General features: G+C 45.2%; 1 protein-coding gene across 1 annotated transcript; it reads left to right on the top strand.

Moving 5' to 3' along the window:
• The first annotated feature begins 541 nt into the window (after positions 1 to 541).
• fbxw7 (F-box and WD repeat domain containing 7) lies at positions 542 to 26,263 on the top strand. The gene is made up of 11 exons (XM_041966757.1): positions 542 to 654; positions 4,828 to 4,910; positions 6,392 to 6,530; positions 9,879 to 10,013; positions 12,303 to 12,426; positions 12,603 to 12,739; positions 13,386 to 13,499; positions 18,853 to 19,034; positions 20,653 to 20,878; positions 21,397 to 21,607; positions 23,748 to 26,263. The coding sequence occupies exons 1-11, from the start codon at positions 616 to 618 to the stop codon at positions 24,014 to 24,016; spliced, it is 1,659 nt and encodes a 552-aa protein (XP_041822691.1). The 5' UTR covers positions 542 to 615; the 3' UTR covers positions 24,017 to 26,263.

Raw genomic sequence — 26,263 nt, 5'->3', positions numbered from 1 at the left:
GGTTCCGCAACAAGTGGGGGTCCACCTTCTAATGCGCACCCCACCCGGCCTGTGCGCGCTGCCTCCTCCGCCGTCCCCGGTCTCCTGCTCGCGGAGGATGCGCCGCGCACAGAGCTGAATGTTGGACTGCACCATTCCTGCCGTCTCCAGCGGGGAGGCTGTAATCCGATCCTGTTTGGAGGAAGAGGAAGAGGGCACTGCTCCGCGCTCTGACGCCCTCCCCTCCACTCCTCCCCTTTCTGCCGAGTGTCACCCTCTTTCTCCCTCATCTGTTCGCTCCCTGCTCGGTGAGGCTGGTCGGCGGCGCACACGCCTCCGGGATCGTCGCATCGCATTGTTCGCCCACCGACCGAGCCCCAGTTAAGTCGGCGCGACGCGGCGGAGCTTTTCCCCTGTTTTCTGATCCTTTTTTTTTTGGTAAATGCCTGCACCGGGGGAATCTACCGCACGCACGCCAGCCCGGTGACGTGCCCGAGCATGTTCACATCAGAGGCGGATTTACCTGAGAGTACGCTGCCCTCACACCGCCAGAGCCGTCTCCCCGCCGCGCACGCACATTTGGACTTCACCGATTGTCACTGAAGAGGAAAAGGGAAAACACACCGGATTACAAGGATGGGGTTCTACGGCACTTTAAAGATGATTTTCTACAAAGTGAGTAGGATTTCTGCTTGTTTGGAGCCGCCCGCGTCAGCCCCGTCTCTTATTATTTCATGTTTGACGCGCTCCGTCGCCCTCATTATCTTTGACGCGCCTCTCGCGGCTGATCGCACGGCCACTGCGGAGGATGAAGCTGCGGAGCAGACCCCCAGAGACGCCGCTTTAATTGCCCGGGCCTATATGTTAGATGGTGTTATGTTATCTCTGCGTTGAACGTTGGAACAGCACGTCGCGGTGTGCCATCCTCCTCCTTCGCAGTAACTTCAGCTGCGTAAATAAACCGCACCGATCCTGGGCTGTTCCTTGTATTTGTAATTGGGGTTACTGCTGTGGCACATATGGCCATTTAATTCTGCAATGCTGGATGAAAATATGATCAGATTTCTGCCTCACACACACTACTGATTTCCCGTCTCTGGATGGCATTAGATCCCATTTCCCCCCGCTTTGGCTCACTGCTCTCTGCACCTCAGCTGTGGTCCTCCTTTCCAGCAACCTAGCAGATGCTTTATCTTATAACATATATACTGCATAATGATGGCTGGTGTCACCTTCCTGTATGATTTAACACATGCAGACTTCCACTTCCACTAAAAAATAACAAACAAACGATCAGCTCCAGGAACCAGAACAGCCAGTTTCCCCCTGCATCCTCCCCAGTTTGCAGGGTTATTATGATTCCACATTATGCAGCAGTGGTTATCGTGCGCTGACCAAAGTGACTGCCTGAGATGCATGCATGTGATCAGTCTGCTGTTGCCTGTTGGAGTAGCCTATTCCCTGACATCGTGCACTCGCCTCAGGCTCCAGCCACAGATAATGGGTCACTGTGTCAGACTGCGCGAGGTAGAATATCCTCAAGGATGCTGGGTGTATTATGCTGGATGGCAGCCATGAGATGATGCTCCCTTGGTTGGAAATGCAGAGCACAAACTAAAATATGAAAGGGAATCTGTTACGCAGAGTGTGTGATGTAAACAAATGGCATAGCATTAAAAATCTGACAAAAAGAGCTCCTGCAGTGTGTGTGTGTGTGTGTGTGTGTGTGTGTGTGTGTGTGTGTGTGTGGCTGTGTGCACTTTGTCTGCGTGGTGTTGACGCTTCTACTCAATTAATCCTAATGATGAAGTGAAAATGTCATTCTTAATCAATAGGAAATAGTTTATTCAGTTGAATGGCGACTTGCCTGTGTTCCATCCATTTTGCGGATGCGCTCACTCTCAGAAATCAGGATTTTGAATATTTTTACGTGGCTCTGAAACTGAAAACACCAGGACTCATTTATTTGAAATAAACACTCAAACCCATTTTCTGCTAGTTTTCAGTTCTGGTCTTTCTCTGTTTGACAACTTGCCAATTCTTTCCAAGATGGCCAGTAGTCAAATGCAAGTGTTTGTGAATCTCTTGCGAAGATGATTGACATGATGAAACTGTTTCACGGCTGCTTGAAATGGTGTTTGAAAGAGGAGAAAAGATTCTCCAAGTGACTGATGCTGCAGGATGTAGTCTGTGTGGAAATGAATCAACACATTATGTAAGAGCGATTGCTGTCTTTAAAATGCCATTAACTCTCCGTGTTATCCATCTGTCGTGCTTTTGGACGGACGGGGAAGGGGGAAGCCAAGACGAAGGAGGGGACGACTGATTAGTGGTGATTTACAAACACTGCGTTCTCTGGTTACCTTTTCCCAGGCCGAAACACAAGAAGAGGCTGGTTACACGCTGTTTTTCTTCCACGCCCGCATTTAGTTTGAGGTTTTTCTTACATGTGCACACACAGAGGCGCACACACTCAAAGCCAGCCAGCCAGCCAGCCAGCCAGCCAGCCAGCCAGCCAGCCAGCCAGCGCTCCCCCTTTCTCTCTCTCACACTCTGAGGCGCACACACATAAAATATGCACACACACACACACACACACACACACACACACACACACACAGTGCATGCTCACACACACCCAGGCTCTCCTTGGCTACTGAACTGCCATTGCAGTGAGATCACTGCTTTAAGAACAAGGCGGTCGGGTTTAAGTGCTGGATCTTAACAAGCAGGAATATCTTCTGAACCCTCCTTTATTTTCCTCACCAATCAAGCAGCCACATATTTTATATGCAGACAAGTGGAACGTAAGCTGCATATCTACTTAGCCGTTGAAAACATTTGGACTACGGTGCATGTTTTTTGCCACTTAGATTACATTTCCCAGTGCTTTTTCTGTACGTCTCCACAATGAGTCACTCAGGATTTTCATTGCTCTTCCCCTGATCCCCTCTGCAGCTCTACGCAGGAGCTAACCTGTGGGGGAAAGCTCACAAATCATTGGTCAGATCACAGTCTAATGTCCAGGGGGGACCTAACCTGCAGTACATGTTTGTGTGCTAGTCATGTACACATGCCTGTAGAAACTCCAGCCTTGGTTGTGTCAGTTGTTTTGGTGCATTGACTCACTCTGTAGTCCACATTGAATACTGAGGTAGGGATCCTGTATTGATACCCATCACTTGAGTGCCGTAGCTGATCTCGTGCTCATAATTCAGCATCGCTGACCCGTTTTTTTTCTTGTTTCGTCATTGTTTTGATATGTTGCGACACTCAGATGTGAGCCTCGGGCTGGAAACACTGGGAGGACAAACACACACTCACCAAATTATAGTGATAAAAACAACAAAACACACATCTCGAGGAGAGACATGTAATCATGCCACTGTAAAGCCAGACAGTATGGAGTCAAACGTCCAGTGCTGTTGTCTTGTGTAGTGTACACTACAATAACATACCCAAAATGTATCAAAACAGCATTGTTTTCCACAAAAGGGGGGGGCGAATGTGGTTTCTGCTTTCTACAAGCCACAATCAGATCCTACAATAGCTGGAGGACAGATGGAAGTTCTGTAACAAATTGTCCAGGTTGTGTCTTGCAGCACAACAGGTTGGACTGTAACTGCAGACAAGCTGTTGGCAAATTCTCTCGACCCTACATGAAAGTGTAAAGCATGACTTGCTGAGCCACGACAGAAAACAATATGTTACGTGCAACAGCGCAGAAATAAATCATCTTTGGCTTTACTTGAAGACGAAAGTGCAGGACTGCTACGAAATCTCGCTAAGCTTTCACTTAAACATGAAACATATTTAATTTATCAAGAAACAAGGCCAGACAGTCGCATTGTGTATCTTATTTTAACTCGTGTTCAGTTTGTTAATCCTGACGGATGGGCGATGAGATGGCGATCGCTTGCATGTGTGGTGAGAGGCTTTGCCAACGAGGCAGGCATGGGATGGAGAAAAGTGGCTTGCCCAGGCCTTCACACAGGCTCCTTTGTTTGCACAGGAGGGTAGGTGGCACCAGAGATGGGGCGGTGTGTGCACATGCAGGTGATGGAGGGTGATAAAGAACTGACTAGCTGTGTTTTTCTTTCTCAAATATCAGTGTGAATCATACTTCAGTGCAACAGAATGCACCCTCCCCGAACACGTTTGTGGTTATTCAGCGTGCATGAAGAGTCTGTACGCAGGGTTTTTGGGTGTGAATGTATGATTGCTTCTGGATGGCATGTGTGGTTGCCCTGGGGTCACTGTTGTTACTTGTCAAGTATATCCAGAATGGAAAATAATCCAAATACAGCTCAGCTTTGTTAAACAAGCACCTGCTTTGTATCCCACTACCTCATAATGTTGAGCTGCTTCACCTACAGATGAGTCTCTGCTTTGTTATGGGACTTGTTCATAAATTGAATCTCCAGCCTATGCATTAAAGTTTAATTTCCTATTTGCATTAAGCTGTTGCAAGACTGTGGTGTCTGTTTTTTATATGCTGAATTTCAGACATAATGTTAACAAAGTCTGTAACTTGCAAAAGCAATTTTCTGCTTCCCATCCCTGTTTTTAAAAACTTCCATGAACCGTGTCCTCGCTTAAATTTGCTTTCAAGAGCTGGCTTCTCCCTTAAAAGTAAAGTCACTTCGACTTAGTTATCAGAAGGGAAGGAACAAATGATGGATTATACAACACATGCCAGAGCTGCCCCCCTCCAACCACGTTCTACATGGCACACATGTGCATTTCTGTTTACTTCCTAGATGGATATCATGTAATAATTAGCTGTTTTCTGTTTTTTGTATTAAGCTGTGATGGGTTCTAATGCTTTTCTCTTTTTTTCTTTGTCAGATGAAGAGAAAGTTGGACCATGGCCCCGAGGTCCGATCTTTCCCTTCAGGAAAAAAACCCTGCAAAGGCCCAGAATATCCAAGGTAAAGCAGTCCAGATTTCATGCATAAAACCTCCCAGTTGCTCAACAGAGACACAGCTTTCCTCAGTTTGTCTTTGACGACAGTGTTTTTGCATTTGTTACCCACCGTAGGGTCAAAATGATCTTAGCAGATGTGACATGTTACAAAGCCACACTTCCATTTTCTACACATATTAAATGACCCTAGCATGAAAAGAAAATGCTGAAAATGCTGAAAAAATATCAAGAAGCAAAGAAAAAAGATGCTGCGTGTCTTCAAACAGAATGATGCTCCACATCGTTTGGTACCTCCAGCATCCAGTCAGCAGTCCCAGATGTTTCTCCAAGCCTGAATATTTAATGCACGTGTTCACATGTAGCCACATTAAAATTCAGACTGAACACAGCCACTTAACTGTAAATGTTGCCATGTAACCGGCTCCGTCTCAGCTTCCTCTCCCATTAAAAATGAATCAATAATGAAATGGACCCCCAGCTTTCCATTTTGCTGTCAGCGAGCAGAATCTGGAGTGTAGAGGGTGCCCACTGGACGCTTTTCTCCCGCTGCCCTTGCATTACAAGGGCACATGGGTGCCCTTTGAAGTCCAGTGCTGCTTTTCACATCCAGGTTCTTACAACAGGAGTCTGGACTTGAACAGAAAACTGTGGGATTGTGCATACTTTGAAGTCTGAGTGAAAAATATATAACTTGGAAGTACATTCAGGCAAATATTTAGTTTTTAGTGATTTTGAGATGCTGCATGTTGTTCAGATTTCTGTGACCAACATGATAACATTTAGTTTGAAACTGTTTGATAAGGACATAAAAATACTCTCATTATTCTGAAGCCACAATGTTTTGTTTAGTCTGAAGTTTCTGTTTTATTTGTTCATTCAGGCTAGAACTGTCAATTTAGAGCAGGAACAATATAAATGACTTGAAAAGACTTCTGACTGTAAAGAAAAGAGATTTTACCTGTTTTATTATTATAATTGCAGATCTGTTCACATGGTCTTAAACTGTACAGAAGAAAGAGAAGAGAATGGGGGTTTGTTTAAGAAATTAGCATACGAAAAGAAAATGATATTGATTTGAATTTGCCTCTCAGAACTCACATGCTTTCAGCCGGAGTTTTTGCTGCTAAATCAAATCAGTGATGGCCAAAAATGCTTTTAGTTTAAAGTGCAGCATTAAATATTTTACTTTGCGTTATTTGCTGTTCCAGTGTTCCATCTTCTGTGTTTTTTTTCTGAATTCTTTGTAGTGGAAATATATTTGCAGCAAAACTCACTCCGGAACAACTAAATGCCCTGAAAATGAGCCTATGATTGTTCTTATTAATAGCGTGTATCCTTCATATGTTCCCATAATGTGATTTTTTTTCTTGATACTTCTTGTCGAAAGCAGCTTTCGAGTCCTCTCTCTAATTTGTGCTATAATGTGAAAATGCTATGAAAGTGATTCGTTTTAAGTTTTTTTTTTTCTTTCCTTGCTGATTGCAGCCCAGGAACTGTCCCATGTCCAGCCACACCCACCACATTTGGCCACATCAGAACAGCCAATGGTCAGGGGCAGCAGAGACGGCGCATCACCTCAATCCAGCCACCCACGGGTCTCCAGGAATGGCTCCGAACATTTCAGGTGAGCGCAGTCGGCTTTTCCTCCTCTCTTTTTTCCCTTTTCCCTCGTGGGCAGTACTGAACCCTCGAGCAAAAGCTCATCAAAAAGCAGATGTTGTGCCCAATCAATGTTCACTTAGCCTCAAAGATAATTGGTGCCTTGTTGTTCTGGCCCAACACATTACCATAGGCACTGTAGCGTGGAATTGGAATTAGCCGTACCTGTTCAGACTAAAAAGCAGAGTTATAAGATCACATGTTTCTACTGTAGACTCGTAGCGTGTATTCAAACAGATGCTGCCTCCTTTAATCTGCTGAAAGAAATAAGATAAAGTTACTGCTGGATAATCTTAGCCTATTACTACCGTCTCGTGTATTTTTAATATATTATCCAAGGATAAAAGAGCAGACTTTGTCTCCACAATTTGCAAATGAACAACAAGACTAATTTGATCTCTTTTCAGCCCCTTCAGTGTGTGTGTGGAGCCCAGAGACACATAAAGATGTAAAGTTATACTGAATTCATTTCTCTGTATTATAGTTTACCCCACTTTTTATATGATTTCTTCTATATTATCATTGTCTGTACAGATGCAACATAATAGAGCTGTTTCCTTCATGTTAGACTTCAGCTCTAATGGTTCTACACCTCATGGAAAGTAGGATGTCATTTAAATATATTAGCCTTGACGCGCTCTCTCTGATTTCCTGTGTAATAGGTTGCCATGGATTTCATTACCTAAGAGAGTTTAAACTCATTATCTTTGAATAGCTGGGCGAACCTGTGACACCTCTGTGTTTATTTTACATATATTAGTCCTCAGGCCTGACCTGCTGCCGTGTCTGTTCTGCCTTTAATCTGGCAGCGAAACCTCAAACTTACATTCTGTACATTCTTCAGTCCAGTTCTAGCCTGTAGCTCCCATCAGAGACAGAGACACAACTAAAAAGCAGCGTACTGGACCTAGAAAGAATGTTTTCCACAAAAACCTCCAAACTGCTGGGGTTATTTTGGGATTTCACAATCTAAATGACAAACACAAGGACACATGTGGTCATGGCAAAGTCACATATTACACTGAAGGATTAGTTTGAGATTTTAGGAAATGCGCTTAGTCGCAGGTTTGCAGAGAGTGAGATGAGAAGATCAATGCCACCCGTGTCTCTCCATTAAATATAAAGCTGCAGCCGATTAGCTTAGCTTAGCATAAAGACTCCAGAATCCACCTACCAGCACCTCTAAAGCTCACTAATTAACACGATACATCTTGTTTAATCCGTACAAAAACTTTATTTTACAAACAACATATTGTGATTTTGTGAAGGGTTATGTGTGGAACTATTTTCCAAAATGCCAAACTTCCTTTCATCCAACCAGCATATGCCAGCACATCTGGAATTAATACCACATGTTTAGAAATTTAAGATAAAGTTTAATAATGCATATTTCCTTCTGAACTTTATCAAAATAACATAAGGCAAAGGCAGTTATTATGAGCGGCATAAAATATGAAATAAGTGCCTTCCCAGTGTCTTTGTAGCTCAGCCTTCAAAAAGGCGAAAGAATTCAGTCGTTATGAAATGATGTGGGAGTTTTTCAGCAGATACTTAAACGTTTGGACTGAAGTTTTTTTTGTCAGCAGCCTGTCACAATGATTAGTTGATCAAAAGAGTTTGAACGCTTGTGCATGAAGTGAGGCCAGCCTGACTTCAGCACCCTGATCCCAGATGTGAACTCCTGGTTTGTGTTACAGCCATTCTGACAAGGAGGGGAGAAACAATAAACTACGATGAATCACTAGAGTTTATCCTGGAAACTCTTGAAAACACGGAGCCCTTCAGAAGTTTGATGTGAGATAAATATTCAGTAATTTTCTGCAATGTTTCCAGCCCCACAGGGAACAATGCAAAGTCTCAACTTTTAAGGAACTTCTTTGGGAAAACAATTGCATCTATTCAAGCTTGTGCCAAATTAGAGAATAAATATTTAACATAATCCAAACCCTCTTCATTTGACAGGAAACATTGCCAAGTACATGTATGAATACATAACAGGCTTAAGTGTTTACTTGTAGTTTAAGCAAAAAATCCCCTTCTCAATTTGGGAATTGTGAACTTTAAACAAAAAAAAAAGAATAATCTATAGTAGAAAATGAAGGTAACACACAGTAACTGTTGCGTGCTCTTCCCAATGGTAGGGAGGAGGTCTCTGAACCCCCTGATTACCTCCAGGACCAGCACCTCTGGCTAAAGCTTTTAGCTGCCAAATTACAGGTGGTTTGCGTGTGCCAGATTTTCCATCGTGCCTCGTAGCCTGTAATCACCGCAAGACTTCGGCGCTCCACTGAGGAAAAACAACTGCGGCTGTTGGGTCCAACACACAGCGCAGCGCTATTCAGCCGCATTAAAGACCTGAACATTCAAGCCGAAGAAACAACCCACAGAGTTGTTAATGGACTCTGGTTTCTGACGTTCAAATTTTCCGCTAATGTGTTGGCTGCTCGAAATAGTCAGGTGCCTCGAGCAACTCAGTGCCGCCGTGGAGGTCACGTAGGGAACATTAGCGTGTTAGGCACACTGCACAAGGCGGTATATTTCCACGACACCCCAATCGAAGAAAAAGAGAGCTTACACAAGCGCGCAAAGGCGTTGAGAACAGTAGATTGGCATAATCAACCCATACTGCCCCGCTGCTGTGTTTTTCAACTCGTCTATTTCCACCTGTGATCGCCAACTTGCAGAAAACATTTTCCCCTCTACTTTGAGATCCTCTGGAGAGCACAGCACAGAGAAAAGTAGAAAGTTTGCTATTACAGGATTTGGTGTATACAGAGAAAACACTCTGCTGCTGGAAATTTGTATTAAATACTTTTGTGTCTAGCAGCAAAATGCACGATTGTCCAAAATCTCATGGATGTCAATGGTGAAAAATAAGATAACTCAGTAATTTTAATTCGCTACACCTTTTCTTCATTGACACCAGCCGTCGCTCCACATCAACAATGGTTTGTGAGGCTGATAATGTGCGACCAGAGGGTGCAGCTTAACTTCCGGCGGGTCAGGATTACTTGATTTCATCTTGACTCTGCAGTTTCTTTTTTTCAGGAGGTTTTTATTGGCCGGCACGTACGAGCTACTCACGTACGTCTGATTTATAAAGAAACAGAAAATCCAAAGCACTCGAACTGAGCCGCTGAGCACACCTCGAGTCGTTTGTTTGATTAACTTCCCTTTTTTTTTGATGATGATATGTAGTGTAGCTTTTGTTGCCGTCGAGCTTGAACGCGCTTGTTGTAAGTCACCTCGGACAGAAGCGTGATGCGGAGCGTGTCGTCTTTTAAAAGCGCTTCCTCCTCCCGTGTTTCTCCAGAGCTGGACTGGCCCAGAGAAGCTGCTGGCGCTGGATGAGTTGATTGACAGCTGCGAGCCCACACAAGTCAAGCATATGATGCAGGTGATCGAGCCGCAGTTTCAGCGAGACTTCATCTCCCTGCTGCCCAAAGAGGTGAGTCCCTGAATTCCCCTTTTCCTCTCATCAATTCACAACTTCATCTCTACTCCTCGTCCTCCTGTTCCTCCTCCTTCTGACCTGAACTCCAACGGGAATCTCCCTCGCGGCAGAAATTGTCTTTGAATGAGCGTACGCGACAGAGACGAGGCGTCCTCCCCAGCCCTTATCCTGTCACCGCCTTGCCTCACATCACTTAACGGCATCCATAGTGGGTGTCTTGTTTTTGCTCTGCATCATAACTGACAATACAAACAATCTGAAGTGCCACGCTGATGATAAGATCACATAAGGGATTCTTACAAAACAGCCTCAATCCACCGTATCTGGTGTAGCTGATCAAATACTTAACACCTTGTCTCTGCCTGGCAGGTGTTGGGATGAAGGGGGGGGGGGTTGGTAGCAAAGAGAGTGAGGCAACAGGATGCAAGATTTCAAGGTGTCAGCGCCACTTGCTCCAAAGCCAAACATACAACAGCATCATGTGCGTTCTCAGGACGTGAGCCCCCTGTTTTCATTTTGCTTTCTGCTTTCATATCCGGTTCCCTGCGACTCCTTTTGATAATCCCGTGTCTCCTCTGTGACAGAGCTGCTGGGTTTATATTGGGTGGTGCTGTCAAGTCATTTTAACAGGACAATCCCCGTGGCTGCACTGTAGATACAGCTGAAATTGAAACTATGAAGAGAATCTGCAGAGGGTGGAGTGTCGGGCTTAAAAAGCAATCACTGCCTCGAGGTCCATTCATAAAACTTTTAGAATGTCCTCCAGCCCGGTAATGACTGCTGGCTTAGACGGGCTTTCAGATGATAGAGGGATGTTGAGGTTTGTGGGTTCTGTCTGGGGCAAGTGACTTGAAATAACCTTAAAACTAAACTGTAAAAACCCGAAGAATACCGAGTACCAGATAAGGACTTCATAATGATCCTCCTTAAAATGTTTAAAAGAAGTTTTGAACTGCGGAAAGTCGCACATTCAACCGGGAGACATCGAGAAGTCTCTGAAGAATCAAATCAGGAAATAGATTTCAAGAGCTTTTCAAGGCTGTTCAGATCAGGACATTTGGTCTAATAAAACAAACAATATGAAGACATCACCTCAGGCTGTGGGAAATGATTACAACCCCAATTCCAAAAAAGTTGGGACGCTGTAAAACAAATAGCAGTTACAGTATAAAGACAATATATTTAGTGTTTGACCTCATCAGTTTCAGTGGTTTTTGTAAATTTCAGCTTATTCTGAATCTGATGCAGCAACACGTTTCAAACAGGTTGGGACAGGAGCAACTAAAGACTGGGTAAGATGTGGAACGCTCCAAAAACACCTGTTTGGATCATTCCACAGGTAAACAGGTTGATTGGTAACATGTGAGAGTATCATGATTGGTATGAAAGGAGCATCCTGGAAAGGCTCAGTGGTTCACAGCGAGGGTGGAGCGAGGTTCAACACTTGGGCTCAGGAACACTTGTCAGAAAACACAGGTCGATTACAAATGATTGCATCCTGGTTTAATGTTTTACACAGCGACCAACTGATTCATCCAGAAAATAATTGGCAGGTTAATCGATTGTGAAAATAATCATGAGTTGCAGTCCAGCATGTCAAGCCTGGCCTGGACTCTCCAAACTAATATCTCTGTGAAACCAGCATGATGTTCACGACTCGGCTCCTGAATTTGTCTCACGGCTTGTTGTGAGTCATTATCATCTCGGATTATTGTGATATAAATAAAAGAACAATATTTGCAGTGGGGGTTACATCTCATCCTGCAAACCAAACCCATAATCCTTCCCCTTTTCATGATGATACAGAGTAATCACTTAACCTAATGGTTAATCCATCGCATTGTGTCATAGTTGCAGCAGACATTGTGCGTTAAAGGCTTTATCTAAATATATGACTGTTCTTTTCCGATTGCTCAGGGGTCCAGATTTACGCTCATTATACCAGGTTTTGTGTCTTTCTATGCAGGCTTTGGCTTGACGAGCAGCAGCCCTGATGCTGTTAGCTGCTGTGTGAAGCTCCTTTTGTATATTTTGTTCTTCGGCTTCAATAGAAATGTTGATTTAATTCTATGGTAATGCCATTGTCTACCATTGTCAGTTAGATTAACGATGTTCATGCCGTGCATGTAGTTTGTCCCTGTTTGTTATTGTGATTCAGTCACTTCAAACTTCCGTGCGGTGTTTGTTCTGCTGTATTTACCTGCTGCAGCGAATAACGGCTCCTTTTCTGTGCCTCCGTTTCCATTCACACCTCTCACGTTCCTCGTCCTTGTCTTTCAACAGCTGGCTTTGTATGTGCTGTCATTCCTGGAACCGAAGGACCTCCTCCAAGCGGCCCAGACGTGTCGCTACTGGCGCATCCTGGCAGAAGACAACCTGCTGTGGAGGGAGAAATGCAGGGAGGAAGGTGAGTCTCGCGTCTTCGCAACAGATTCAGACAAGCAGACAACATGCTGACACCCAGCGGAAACTGTCTGAAGCCGCCGCTGTGGTCAGCTCTGTGATTTAAGACGCGGTTCTACCTGTTTTTAAAATACTTTTAGAGCCCGTTAGTTCAATCTGCCTCCGTCTCTCTCCTAATAGGCATCGATGAGCCTCTGCCCCTCAAGAAGAGGAAAGTCGTCAAGCCTGGCTTCACCCACAGCCCCTGGAAGTGTGCCTACATCAGGCAGCACAGGATAGACACCAACTGGAGGAGAGGGGACCTCAAATCACCCAAGGTAGCTTTTCCTTCAAACTTTTAATTCCCCTCAGGAAAGCTGATCTTATGGATCTTTTATCAGATGGCTTTAAGTAAAAAAAAAGACGGTTCAATGAGGGTGTGAGGTGTGGAGCTGATGGAAAGTTAGTGATGGGTCAGGTCCGTGCTCCGCAGCGTTCGTGCTGAATGATAATTGAGCCGGTGGGTAGGGTGATCTTCCTCGCTTTCAGGCTAAAGACTCCATTTGTCTTTTGCCTGCTCAGAAGTTTTCCATAAAGCATGACCAGCATGCTCGAGCTGATCCTTAATGGGCCTCGTATGGAACGGCCTCGGGTCGTTTTAGGCCGCCACTGATGTAAATTTGGCTACTGTGTGTGCTCTTCATACTCCTTTGCATATACAGTGTTTGCTGAGCTTGCAGTCCTGTGACCCATTATTAGCCAGCAGAGACTGCACACACACACACACACACACGGCTCTGCTTAAAGAGCTGTGTACACCTGCAGCACTTGATGACATTTTCCTCTTATCTCGTCTTTGATGTATAAAGCACCGGACACGTGTCAATGTCCGCCTCAGTTCTTGCCAGTTGCCTTGTCATTCCACATCCACCCGTCCTCCATGTCCTTCTCACTGCATCTCTCTTCATCCGTCCCATCTAAAAGGTGCTGAAAGGTCATGACGACCACGTGATCACCTGCCTCCAGTTCTGTGGCAACCGCATCGTCAGCGGCTCCGACGACAACACCCTGAAAGTCTGGTCGGCCATCACAGGAAAGGTACGAGTGAACTGCTTTTCTATTTCCTCCTCTCTTCTTTGGGTTTGTCCAATCGGGACTTGTTGAACGGGAAGTGAAGGAGACGGTCATCTAAATTGTAGACTTTGTATGTAGCATGTTGTACGTTAGCTACACATAACAGCCTTCGCATCTGACACCTGAGTGTATCTGCACAGCTGCCTCGAACCTGATAGTCGGTCATTAGTGACATTTGCTCTGCCACATAGAAACATCCAGGCAAGACTATCTCAGTCTTTTCTCCCCTCTTACGTGTAGCGGACTTGTTACACAGCACATGTCCGCAAGCGCTGTTAGTATTCATTGCTGAAGCTGGTGCAGCCACACAGGCCTTGTGCTGCAGCTTTACGCTGTGTATTAAAAAGAAAGGCAGTGGTGGTACTGTTGTGTTAGAGAGAGGTTCACAGACTGTTGTAAATCGCAGCACTTTCATGCCTCAATGTTGGACTCCATATTCAAAAGAGCTTTTTCCTGCTAAAACTCCTCTGTAACCCGTTTTTGCAGATTTCTCTCGTCTCCACACTATTGCTTTCACTTTCGCTTGGTAACTAAATGAGATGCGGTTGGGCTGTGAACTTGCTGTTTCATTTCACAAAAATAAAAACACATGCCTAAAAAAAAAAAAAAGCCCTAAGAGAGATTGATATTCTGCATAATCACACTGCAGTAGGTTTCTCTTTCTGTTGGACACAATAGACCAGAGAGCTTGCTTTTCATTGCTGCAAAGACTCGGCCTAACAGATAGTGAAGTTGGCATTCGGCCCACTAGTGATTACACGCATATCAGTCACAGCATTTGCTGATCTGAACAGATCTCGCCAAGGTCATCCGATAGGCATGGAGCACGATTTGGCTCTCCTTCACCCAAAGACTAATATCTGGATGACAGGTTGTTGAGTTACAGCTGTGGTGGCTCCATATTTTGGTGGTGGAAGTCTGCGATGAGTCACATCACCGGCAGGCTCGACTGCTTTTCTTGGTGAAAACCACCCTGCGTTCAGAGCTGCGTCACACAGACGTGCAGTATATTGTCTGCGGTTTCTACAACGCTAATCCGACTCAGAATTGTTTGTTTACATTAGTCACGAGGAAGAGATGAGCCCAAATCCGTTTCTGTTTGGGTGCTGCATTCAGAGCGCATCCCCTCTGTGGATTTCATCTCTTTGCCTCCTCGGCTCTCAACACCAGAGAGAGAATCCCTCACTCGAGAGGAATGGCCAATTAAGCCTAGTCGACCATTTCGGGTGAAGTGGCTGTCAATGCCAGTAAAACTGTAAAGTAAAAGTACAATGGGATTACCAGCACCTGCATTTGTTTTTCCTCTCCGCTGTCAACATTCTTTATAGTCCTCGCCAGCCTATTTGAGGACTTGATTGCTGCTTTTTTCTTCTATCAGCTTGTCCCTCGTGAGATGCAGGACTGTAAAGTGGCTATCAGGGATTTCGAGGTGTTACACAGTTTGCGATGGTCCTTGGATGAATGCCTCTTGTGGCTCCCAATCCACATGCAAATATCCACTCCTTGTGTCCTTCGCATTGCAAATAGCCAAGTCGTTAGGGAAATACATATTCCATAACCTTCCTTTTTAGAAGTGATTTGTTTGACCTTGGGTGCGCCTTTTCATCTTTCACATAAATCCTTTAACTTCAAAGAAAGATCAGCCGCTAACGCCACAACTCGGGTGTTCCCCAGAACTGGATCAATAAGAGACAGCAGCGCAATGATCAGTGGGCATGAGGAGCCCTGATGTGAGGCTTTCAGTGTCGGTTGAAGGCGTGTTTTTTTTTTCTTTGCTCCATCGGCTACATGCTCTGAAAAGGTATTACGTTTGATTTCGGGCAGGTTTTCCTTCATCGGAAAAAGCAGTCCCCGCAAACCAGCGATGAGTTTGATGGACGATTATAGATTACAAGGGTGAATTGGCTCGAACTCGCGGCGATCAGCAGCTACATCCGTCCTTTTCTTCACTGGAGAGACTTGAAATGCAGCTCCGGCGGCTTGCACTGTAGGTAGCGGACTAAAATTGATAGGATGGAGAAAGAAATTGGTCATGGCGTGGACAAAGTTGTGCCAGAGGTAGAGCAGCTTTAACACTTCTCCTCGGCCACTTGGCCTGCTTTCACTCGCAGTGTTCAGTTTTGAGCGATCAGAAAGTTCCCCTGTGATGGGACGGCGTGGGATGAATCGAGCGGCGCTACATCACCACAGTCTTTTTCTACTCACAGTATCCCCAACCCATCTCTTAATAGTGCATCGGTTAAGATGCTGACAAGGTTGTAACAGATGTTTTTATCAATAGTTTAATGAATCTGTCCACTATCCTTTTTTCGGTTTGTGAATTTTGCATTTTTCAAACTCGCTGTGCATTTTGAAGCAGCGACAGCAAAGTGTCCCATCCTTGAGAGGGTTATTTGCATGGACATGGCTTAAATTATAAAATGTTCAACAAATATTCATCAGACACAGTCACTCCAGCAGGGTCTGGCCAAAGACTGAACAAATTCTAAGGTATTTCTGTGGTATTCGCTAATGTTTCATCCTTGCTGCCAGTTTTGTGTTGCGCCTGATTAATCTTGTTATGTAAAACACATTGAACCCTGATTGAAAACTGAGCCCTTGCTGTGAGGCAATCAGGGAGTTATTATATGAACACATTATATTTAAATGCTTCCACACCTCTGAAAGAACTGGGCCGTTGCTTAGCGATCAGGTGAGACAATGGGGATTTGATTGTGGTGAAAATGTTGCATCAGAGATTGAAGAAACACAGGAGTTTGAAAATACAGGTTCAGATTTGTGGTCGGTGGGAATTTCAGAAAGCCCGCTTTCCCGTTGAAGACGACACTTAAAGGCTCCGTCCTCACCTGGTGGACCTTTTGTCTTTGCGTGTCCTCCAGCATCACTGAGAGACGTCAGTCTTCCGCACACATCTCATTGCTGCAAAGGCAGCTGCCGGATGCTTAACAGAGCGGCGCTTGTCCTTGGTGGTGCCTGTCAGCAGCGGTCTCAGCTGTCAGGCAGATCTAAGATGGCAGACCTGTGGACTGCTGTCATATCCAGGGAGAGGTGTCCTCTGCCAGACGCTTTAGCTGCATGGATACCCAGATTATCCTCACCTCTTTTTTATTAACCAGCAGATTAAAGATTACTTGTGGAGCTGTGAACTTAAGAGGAATTCTGTTAAGATCATTAGAGATAAGGAAATTTCTACTTAATTTGTCAAATGACATTATTGAAATGCCATCCAGCGTTTATGCATGGGTGCGAATGACTGCACAAGAGAGGCTGTGAGGTTGTCTTTCCATAATAATGCCACAGTGTGACGTGACTTCAGCCTGTTGAACAGTAAATCATGTCCCATGTCATCCAATCAGCAGCTCAGGGAGTGGAAAAGTGCAAACACGTTGCCATAATCAGAATACCTTCAGTCTTCACCGTTTCGATCCATCTGCCTTATTCCACCAGCATTCGTCTGTTTCCACAAGATGAGAGCACGGCCAGCTTTTGCAGTTGCGGGGCAAAGCGTGCCAAGAGAAGCGTTTTCATGTGAGGCTTAAGTCTCCCTGTAGAAAATAATGGCGGCTGCAGCAGCGCAGTTCCTTCCTTTATCTGTCAGGATGCCGGTGAGGACATAAGAACTGGCACTTGTTGTTGCTGTGGTTGTTCTAACCCTAAATGCATTAGAAACATTTTCCATTGTGTGTCTGTCTTTCTTTCTTTACTGTCAAACTGTGGAATCAGTCAAAACATACAAATAAATGTTAGAAAGGAAATAGAAACTTTGCAAGCCTAATGTAGATTCAGCTGTGGACCAGGTGACCGTGCAGCCTCAGTCGTCGTAATAATGTGATAACTTGACGTGAAGACGCTTATTTTTGCACGCAGCTTTTAGTCAAGTTGACTCTTATTTCCTGATATTTCCTGCGAAGTCGAATGAAGGTGACATTTTCAATACAAAGCTCTCCCACTGTTTTTTTTTTAATGAACAGAAATGATAATTCGAATATTAAGCATTTTATGAAAACCCACATGTGTTCAGAAAAGGTCCTTCACTGGTTCATTAAAAGAATGCAAATCTCTCTCTCTCAGGGACAGCCACATTTTCTGTTTGTTTCACTGACAGATAAAGAAGCCTAAGCCCTTCATTTCAGGTATTCTCTCCTCCCACGCAGTGTTTGAGTAGGCTCTAATCACACACTGTGATTCTTGTTCTTGGAACCTCGACCACTGGCTTTGATTCACAAGGAAAATCTTGCATCCTTGCGAGTGTGATTCACAATCAACTGCAGGCCCGTGGTACAGAGGAAAAGCAAATATTTATCGCAGATGTGGCACGATTTTCCACAAAACAGCCACGTTTCTGCTGCATTTTAAATGCGCACTAAAGTGTAATTTAGTCAAACGTTCCTCTGGTTGCAGTGTTATTCTTTTCACTGCTGCAAAAAGCTGAGAAAAAGGACCGTGGTGATAAAACATGTAAGACTTTTAACACTGTATTGAGGTTGATTGTTAGGTCATGCCACATTGGCCCACAGTTAATGAAGTGATTCTCTTTATCACAGCGCAGAGTGGGGGAGGGCAGGCTGCAGCATCATCTTCCTCTTCCACTCGCTGCAATAAAGCTTCTCGCCCCGTGCTGCCATTCACTGCTGAGCGGCTTATCAGCTGCAGTCAGGGGGTCACATGTTCTACACCTCAGCAACACGCTCCACTCTGAACCTGCCACACAACCACAGCGCTCGCCCCCACTGACCTCCTCCACAGTTTGCTCCTCTCCTCTCCCCAAAGAATTTCAATTTGATGCATTTAGGATGATTAAATCGAGGGACAAATGAGACAAACTGTGGGGACGCAAATTCAATTGATCAGAAAAATTTCCATAACTGCGGTAATCAATAGCTAATCTACCGTCCCTAATGAGGATGAATGGGTGCGTTTCTCTATTGGAGACAGTTGTCAACCCTTTCTGCCAAGAGAATGAATCGCCCGCTTTCCAGCAGATAAGTGAAAGCAATTATAAAAGCTCAGGGAGAGATTTTGTTCCCAGCACAGCAGCAGCAGCAGGTATGCAATGACTGAACTCATCTTTCCCCTCAAAGGTCACAGACATTTCATTTCACTTGTCTTTCTTCCCCTGAAGGCAGTGGGAGGTCAGAGTGGGCAAAAATCACAAATGTGATTTTATGAGTTCTTAAACTCAAATGTAATAAATATGAACGAAATCACCCTGAATGTCTTTGAAAGCAACTTTTCTAACATCCGAAGTCTGCAGTAACAGTGAGGGAATGTACTGACTCCTCTTCCTCCTCCTCCTCTTCTTCTGTGGTCTTCTCAGTGTCTGCGTACGTTGGTGGGCCACACAGGTGGCGTGTGGTCATCCCAGATGAGAGACAACATTATTATCAGCGGCTCCACCGATCGCACACTCAAGGTCTGGAACGCAGAGACAGGAGAATGTATCCACACCCTCTATGGGCATACCTCAACAGTGCGCTGCATGCACCTACATGAGAAAAGGTATGGGCCAACCCTCCCCATTACGGCTTGTTAGGATTGTAACTCTTTTGTAGTGTATTTTGGCACCATAGTGCTTTTGATACCATGTAGATTTAGCTAATAAACCTCAAACTGAAATAATTAGTCAACTAATTGAAAAGTTGATTGACATAATATTAATCTGTTGACTGTTTTGATAAGTTAAAAAACAAAAAAGTGCAACATTGAACTGAATATTTTTGGGTTTTGTCCTGGTGGTCATACAAAATAAGCACTTTGAAGATATGCAGATTAATGCTATTTACAGATCTTTACAGATAAGTTTTGTAGCAAACATAAATGTAAAGGTTTATTCATAAAAACACGTGTCTTCCTCTTAAAGGAATAGTGATTTTATGAAATCCACATACTCACTTTCTCATATCTTAAGGTCAATATGAAGCTGCTGCCTGCAGTTGCTTTGCTTAGCTTAGCTTAGCATAAAGAGTGGAAGCAGGGGGGAACAGCTAGCCTGGATCTGCCCAAATAACACGCTGCATCTTGTTTGTGTAACATTTACAAAAAGTTAAGTGTAAATCTTCTCGTCTACCTCTGACCTGGTGTTTGCCTTAAAAACGTTCAGCTGTTCCTCTCACGCTCCACGTGCTCTGTTAGTATTGGAGTACTGACTTAACAGCGATCCCGCCGAGCAAAAAGAGCATCTCTGCAACACTGTAAGAGGACAGTATCTCTATGAAAGTGAGCATGTGGTCTCATAGTGATTAAATAGACCCTGTGAACCATCTTAAGTGAACTGCTGCTCACTCGTTCCCTCAGTATTACACTCCAGAGACTCGAAGTGCTCTTTTTGCCTTAGGGCCCACCAGGTTTTTATGTAGCATTTGATTACTCACTCACTGTGGAAATGCTGTGAGCTGCAGGCACACAGTGAATAACATGTCGGTGATTTCCATCTATGTTGCACCGTGAGGCATCTTTTAAATAAAGAGTGTGTGTGCCGTGTGTATTTACAGCATGTTTTCTGTTTTAATCTGAAGAGCCTGTGATATAGATCATTTCATAATGTGGAGGGCTGTCAGTTTCAGTCTTTATTGAAGTGACGGGAATCTGGTGGAAATTAGGTGTCAGTCAGTCACCGGATTTTCCTGAAATTAGTGTATTTTCCGTCTGTGTCTCAGTTTTTTTAATAATATCCGTGGGCCAAACTGTTCTTACAGTAATAATCTGAAAACTGTAAAACTGGAGTAACAATCTTCCCTAAAGGGAGTTTCCTTTTCTGTTACGTATCTTTCCTTTTCCATTCTGGGTGAAGACACTGCTGGAGGGCGGCTGTTTAAGTTGAATGGGTGTTTTTGTACATTCAAGTACGAACACGAATGTGATACTGTAGGTTTCTCGTTGTCAGAGCAGTGAAAGAAAGTGTTCGTACCTGCCTCATTATTCTGTCAATGCAGCTGCCAAGGAATGAATGAAAGTGTTGTGCAGACTGTTGAGTTTAATCTTATAGAATGGAAGACGCTGCTGCTGTGGCGACGTGAAGCTCCACACAAAGACTTCACGCTTGTGCCGCGCCCAGACTCGCGCGTTCACCTTTCTGCTGCAAGCGCGTGACTCGCTGTCTTTGTGGTTTTCCTGTCAGGGTGGTCAGCGGCTCCCGTGACGCCACGCTGCGCGTCTGGGACATTGAGACAGGTCAGTGTTTACACGTCCTCATGGGCCACGTGGCGGCGGTGCGCTGCGTCCAGTACGACGGGCGGCGGGTGGTCAGCGGTGCCTATGACTTCATGGTCAAAGTGTGGGACCCCGAGACGGAGACCTGCCTCCACACGCTGCAGGGCCACACCAACAGAGTGTACTCATTACAGGTGAGGGGGTGTGTGTGTGTGTGTGTGTGATTCCACTCATGTTTTTCTCCTCTCTTATAATGTTTTAATGTATCCTGCTGTGTGTGTGTCCATTCTGTGTAAAAATGGTCCCTGTGTGTCCTCTGAGACGTCCTCTCACCCACTCTGTGTGATTACAGTGCACCTCAGCTGGTGTCATCACCACAGAGGTGAGAGGAGGTTGTTTACTGCTCTGACAGATTGCTTTTGGTACAAGGCTGCATCGTTTGGCTTTTAAAGCGTCGATGCTCTACTATTGGATGAGGAGACGAAAAGTTTCACAGATCAATAAAATTCATTCATTTCAATGAGTTTAATCTGGAGTTTGTTAACAGAAACAAAGTATGCTGCGTAGGTATCAACTGCGCCAGCTGCAAGTTAAGGTGGCAGTTACTGATGGCGCCTTAATTTTCAGTACGGAATGATTTCCATCAACATTCAGTCTGATGTCGCGGTGAAAAGAGTGTCGAGCTGAGCTTCTGATCCTCTCCGTCTTCTAGTTTGATGGGATCCACGTGGTGAGCGGCTCATTGGACACGTCTATAAGGGTCTGGGACGTGGAGACGGGCAACTGTATCCACACGCTGACGGGGCATCAGTCCCTCACCAGCGGCATGGAGCTCAAAGACAACATCCTGGTCTCAGGCAACGCAGACTCCACTGTCAAGATCTGGGACATCAAGACGGGCCAGTGCCTGCAAACACTGCAAGGTGAGTCCGCCATCCCAGCAGCCATGTTTGAGCAGAGAGCAGCAGTTATGATATTAAGGTAGAACTTAGAAATGTACAGCTCCACCGAGCAGATGTAAGTCTGCTGTCATGGCGGAAAGGTCAGACTACAATTAGAAGAAAAAGAGCACATTATCTGTGCCGCAGTGCTGTGAAGTACACTTCCTGTTGTTTGGTTTGAGTTTATGCTGCATTCACTTGAGATGTGAACTGCTGCTGTTCAGGCATTAACACCCAACATCCTTGACCAACAACAGAGAGCACATAAGATGGGACTTATCTTGAAACTGAGAGACCAATTAAAACCCGGACTGCATGACCTGTTTGCCAACACCCTGTGGCCCTGCTGGACCTGATTACAGTCTCATTTCCTTTGTGTCCGTTTGAATAGTTCAAACTCCATTAGCAGCACTGCGGCCTCACAGGAAGTTGGAAATCCTTTGCTGAATAGCATCAGCAACCATGGGCGCCCCACCCCTAAACGCCCTCATTAGCAAACTGCAACCGTGTATGCTGCTCCTGCAAACGCCAACACACACACACCGGGCGAACAAAAGGATGCCCCAGTGAGAGTCTGAGGAGAGAGGGGAGGGATAAGAGCGACCGGGGGGAGGATGTTTGTGAAGAGGGGGTGACTACAGTGAAGGGATGAGGGCTGAGGGAACTTTGTAGGTCATATAATCAGGTCAGCGGACAGTTTCTGCCATTCATTAGCGTGTTTGGATAAGACAATAGGCCAGCAACAAGGTCGCCACTGTCAGCTGAAGAGAGTAAAGGTAATGATGGAGCAGGCTGCTTTGTTGTGCTAATGGAGGGAGGAGGGAGGAGGCAGGCAGGCAGGCATGTTGGGGGTTGGTACAGAGCTGCATTGTAAACTCGGGTAAATAACGCTGCCTTTGATCTAACTGCAGACAGAAATGGAAAAGATGTGAACGCTTGTTGACGGTGAGATTTCAACAAATTTTCTCTGCAAATGGATTCTGAAAGCGGAAAGAAATTAAATGTGTCTGAATGAAATAGCTGCTATAGCAACCTCAGTAAAAAGCACTTCATTTGCCAGCACTTGATTCTGCGCTTGTTTGTGTTTTGTGTCGCCTTAATTGATTTAATTAAGATATCATTTTCAAGCCCTGAGGGAAATCTGAAGTCACTGCACACATACAGTCGCAAATAAAGTCACCTCAGTGGAGGCAGCGAGAGCCGCCGTCTTCGCTTTAACTGTGGCCTCCTGCCAGCGCACAAACACACCAGGCGGAGGTGTGGCTGGAGCTGCTTAGCCTCCGTGACAGTGACAGGCCGGAGTCCTGGCATGTCGCCGCCTGCAGCTCCTCCTGAACACCTCGCTGCACTCGCAGCAGCTTCAGGAACGCCAGCCATGTGTTTTCTCTTCGTCTCGGAGGCTTATGGAGGCTTCTGTTTTCCAGTTCTTCGTTCTGTATCTGGGTTCTTGTGCTTCAGCCGTCCCCTACATTACTCGGTTTCATTATTATTGTTATAGCAGGCGGCCCAGGGCAGGGTTTCCTCCACGTATGTGTTTGGTCGAGATGGTTAACCTCTTGTCTCGTCATCAGATTCCTTACAAGATGGTGGCCTAAACAACACAAACTGTGCAGAACTGACATTTGCTATGTGAAACGGTGCTCCTTTCCCCCGAATGTTAATGCTCCACATCATATGACTGATTTTATGATGCTAGCAGAGGTGGGGTTTATGTCCGGCCACTGTGGAAAACCCTGCAGGGATGATCAGTAAACTGAAAGTCTCCTCTTGTGCATCGCTGTTTACATTTCCGTCACGTTTGTAGGAATTTAAAGGTCGGTTAGGTGAATTATTGAAGCTGCTTTTTCAAGATGCAGATTTGCAGGCAAAGAGGCAACAATTCATGCAGAGGTGCCATCTACTACATAACTTTACAGCTGTGATATCAACAAAGTCCTAACGTTCGTAACACTTGCATGCTTGCATACTGACTGAATAAATCACTCCTTCAATTACTGCAACTTTACTGCCCCTGAAGCAGCCACTTTGAATATGGCTGTAGGGATGTGGGTGAAGCCCCCGTCCTTTCCTCTCTTCACCTCGCACTTCATCCCTCTAACCAGCTGCTTCTTTGTGTGTTCAGGTCCTCACAAGCACCAGAGTGCCGTGACGTGCCTCCAGTTCAACAAGAACTTCGTCATCACCAGCTCGGACGACGGCACGGTTAAACTGTGGGACCTGAAGACGGGCGAGTTCATCCGAAACCTGGTGACCCTGGAGAGCGGCGGCAGCGGCGGCGTGGTGTGGCGCATCCGGGCCTCCAACACCAAGCTGGTGTGCGCGGTGGGCAGCCGCAACGGCACAGAGGAGACCAAGCTGCTGGTGCTGGACTTTGACGTGGACATGAAGTGAGGAGGGACACGGTGAGGAAGGACGAAGAGAGCGAACCACAGAGAGGAAGGAGTAGAGAGGGAATGGGACACGAGGGCGCCTAGAAACCGGGAGGGCCAAAGCCCTGAACTCTTCACCCAAACTCGCAAAATCTACAACCACCACCACCACCAGTGGGCTGTCCTGTCCTCTACAATCATCTTCCCCGTCCCCCTTTGGGCAAATGTTACCGACGGAGCCGCAGACCCTCACATGTGTTCAGCCCCTGCTTTTGTCCCCCCTACCACCAGTAGGCGGTGGAGTCGGAGGGGATTGGGCTGGAAACGAGGCAGGGGGTGGGGGCACGACCGGTCTGTCCCGCGATTGGCTGGGAGAAAGAAGAGGAAGAAAGGAAAGACGACTGAACTTTTGAAGTGACTCTCAACCCTTTCGGTTTGGGGTCAGCTTCGCACAGAGACTTGGTTTCGCTCAAGCCTGACAGATTTTGAGATGTACAGAGATATATTATTTTTTAAAGACCCCCACCCCCCACCCCCCACCCCCCACCCCTACCCCCATCAGTGCGCACCCACACACACATACACTCAAACGGCCAACCGGAAAGTGGAAAAGATTGAGGAAGACATTTAAAGCTAAATTTCCACACACAGTTACACCTAAAGAGCTGCTTGTAGAGGAGAGAAAGCCTGCAATCAGGCTCGTTTCTTGTCACTCCATTTCCGTTCTTATTGTTCTCCACTCGGTTTCAGTTGTTTGATTTCTTTACAATATCGCACACAAACACAACTGTGAATTTCAGTACGTTTCTGGTTTATCATATGAAAGGGGTTTCTCTTTTTTTTTTTTTTGTCCTTGCAGTTGCCAACAGCAACAAATCCCAGTATTAGAAAGCTGCTCTGTTTAGGTTTGCTGTCATTATGTCACAAGGATTGTTTTTTTGTCTTTTTATTTGAGTTGTTTGTTCTTCCTTTCTGTTTTCTACATACCTGATTTTGGAGCTCCATCTCCACGTAAACATCAGTGCTGTCCAGAAGTTTTCAGAGTCTAGCTGGGGTGGTTTCCTCAATGCCGGTGCTGTGACGAGAGGAAGTAAAGGTTCTTAGCTCTAAGCGCTGTGGATTAATGCCCCTGAAACCCCCCCCCAGCCCCTTCCCCTCTACTGTTTTCCTGCAGTGGCCAAACTGTATTTATGCTGCTAGATGAATGGAAAAAGAGAGAGAGGGAACTTTTACTTGCTGCGACGTTTTAGTCCCAGGCAAAATTCCAAATTGAACTCTATGTGTTTGGACTTAAAGAAACAAAAGATGACAAAAGATAACATCCAACATTTTTGTTTATTTTGTTTGTTTTTTGCCACTGAAACTTGAGCCAAACGTGCCTCTACGAGGCTGAGAGGAGGGAGCGCGTCCGACAGATACTGACGGGATCGCCTGCAGAGAGGAAACGAGGGGATGTACACTGTTGGCGTGCGTGTGTGTGCGTGCGTGCATGAGTGCGTGTGTTCGCGTGTTAATGGGCAACTTGTAAACACATTCCTTGGGACAAAGCTCTTTCAGCCTGTTCTTTGGGGAAATGTACAAATGCTGTGTGGACTGGCAAAGAAAAAAAAAAAACTAGCAGATGTATCGGTTTTAACACGTGAATGAAAGAACCGTCTGTATCCGTGTGTGATTGTTGTTCCATTCAAAGATGTCCGAAGCAACAGAGGAGACCATCACAAGCATCAACCGACAGGTGGCGCTGCCAGGAGTCTTAGTGTTACATGTATCGCAGTTAAAATCGGCGGGGCGGCCGCGGACTCGTGGATCGTCGGCGGGGAAAAATACAAACACAAAGGTGAACAGAAACATTGTAGCCAAACGAAAATCGTCTCAATCTCCAAGAGTCACAACTCAAGCTGAACTGTGAAAGTGGTATAACACTGTATATTAAAAAAGAAAAAAAAAAGAAAACAATCTTGCTCTATCTCCTCTCGTTGTTTTCTCCCTCTGTTTTAATTTATGATCTGGTTTGAGAAATCAGATTTGTTGCAGGTGTTTTATTTTTTCAGTTCATGTAAACTGCCTGGCAAAAAAGAAAACAGACAGAAAAAACCTTAAAGGGATTGTGTATTTGTTTGATTCACTTAGAATTTTATTTTCTTATAACTTAAGTGCAATAAAATGTGGGTTTTTCTTTTTTCATTTCAAGCATATCAGTTGTCTGTTTTTGTTACCTGTGTGAAGGCATCTTATATGTTCAATAAAGCAAATTATTTGGTTAATTACA

The sequence above is a fragment of the Chelmon rostratus genome, chromosome 3, assembly GCF_017976325.1.
Source record: "Chelmon rostratus isolate fCheRos1 chromosome 3, fCheRos1.pri, whole genome shotgun sequence".
Classification (NCBI taxonomy): domain Eukaryota; kingdom Metazoa; phylum Chordata; class Actinopteri; order Chaetodontiformes; family Chaetodontidae; genus Chelmon; species Chelmon rostratus.
The sequence above is the reverse complement of the archived record's forward strand: the minus strand, read 5'-3'. Positions and strand labels throughout refer to the sequence as shown.

Coding starts and splice junctions, on each gene's coding strand:
- fbxw7 (XM_041966757.1), top strand. CDS start 616: ATGGGGTTCTACGGCACTTTAAAGATGATTTTCTACAAA. Junction 655..4,827: donor TAAAGATGATTTTCTACAAA/GTGAGTAGGATT, acceptor TTTCTTTGTCAG/ATGAAGAGAAAGTTGGACCA. Junction 10,014..12,302: donor TCTCCCTGCTGCCCAAAGAG/GTGAGTCCCTGA, acceptor GTCTTTCAACAG/CTGGCTTTGTATGTGCTGTC.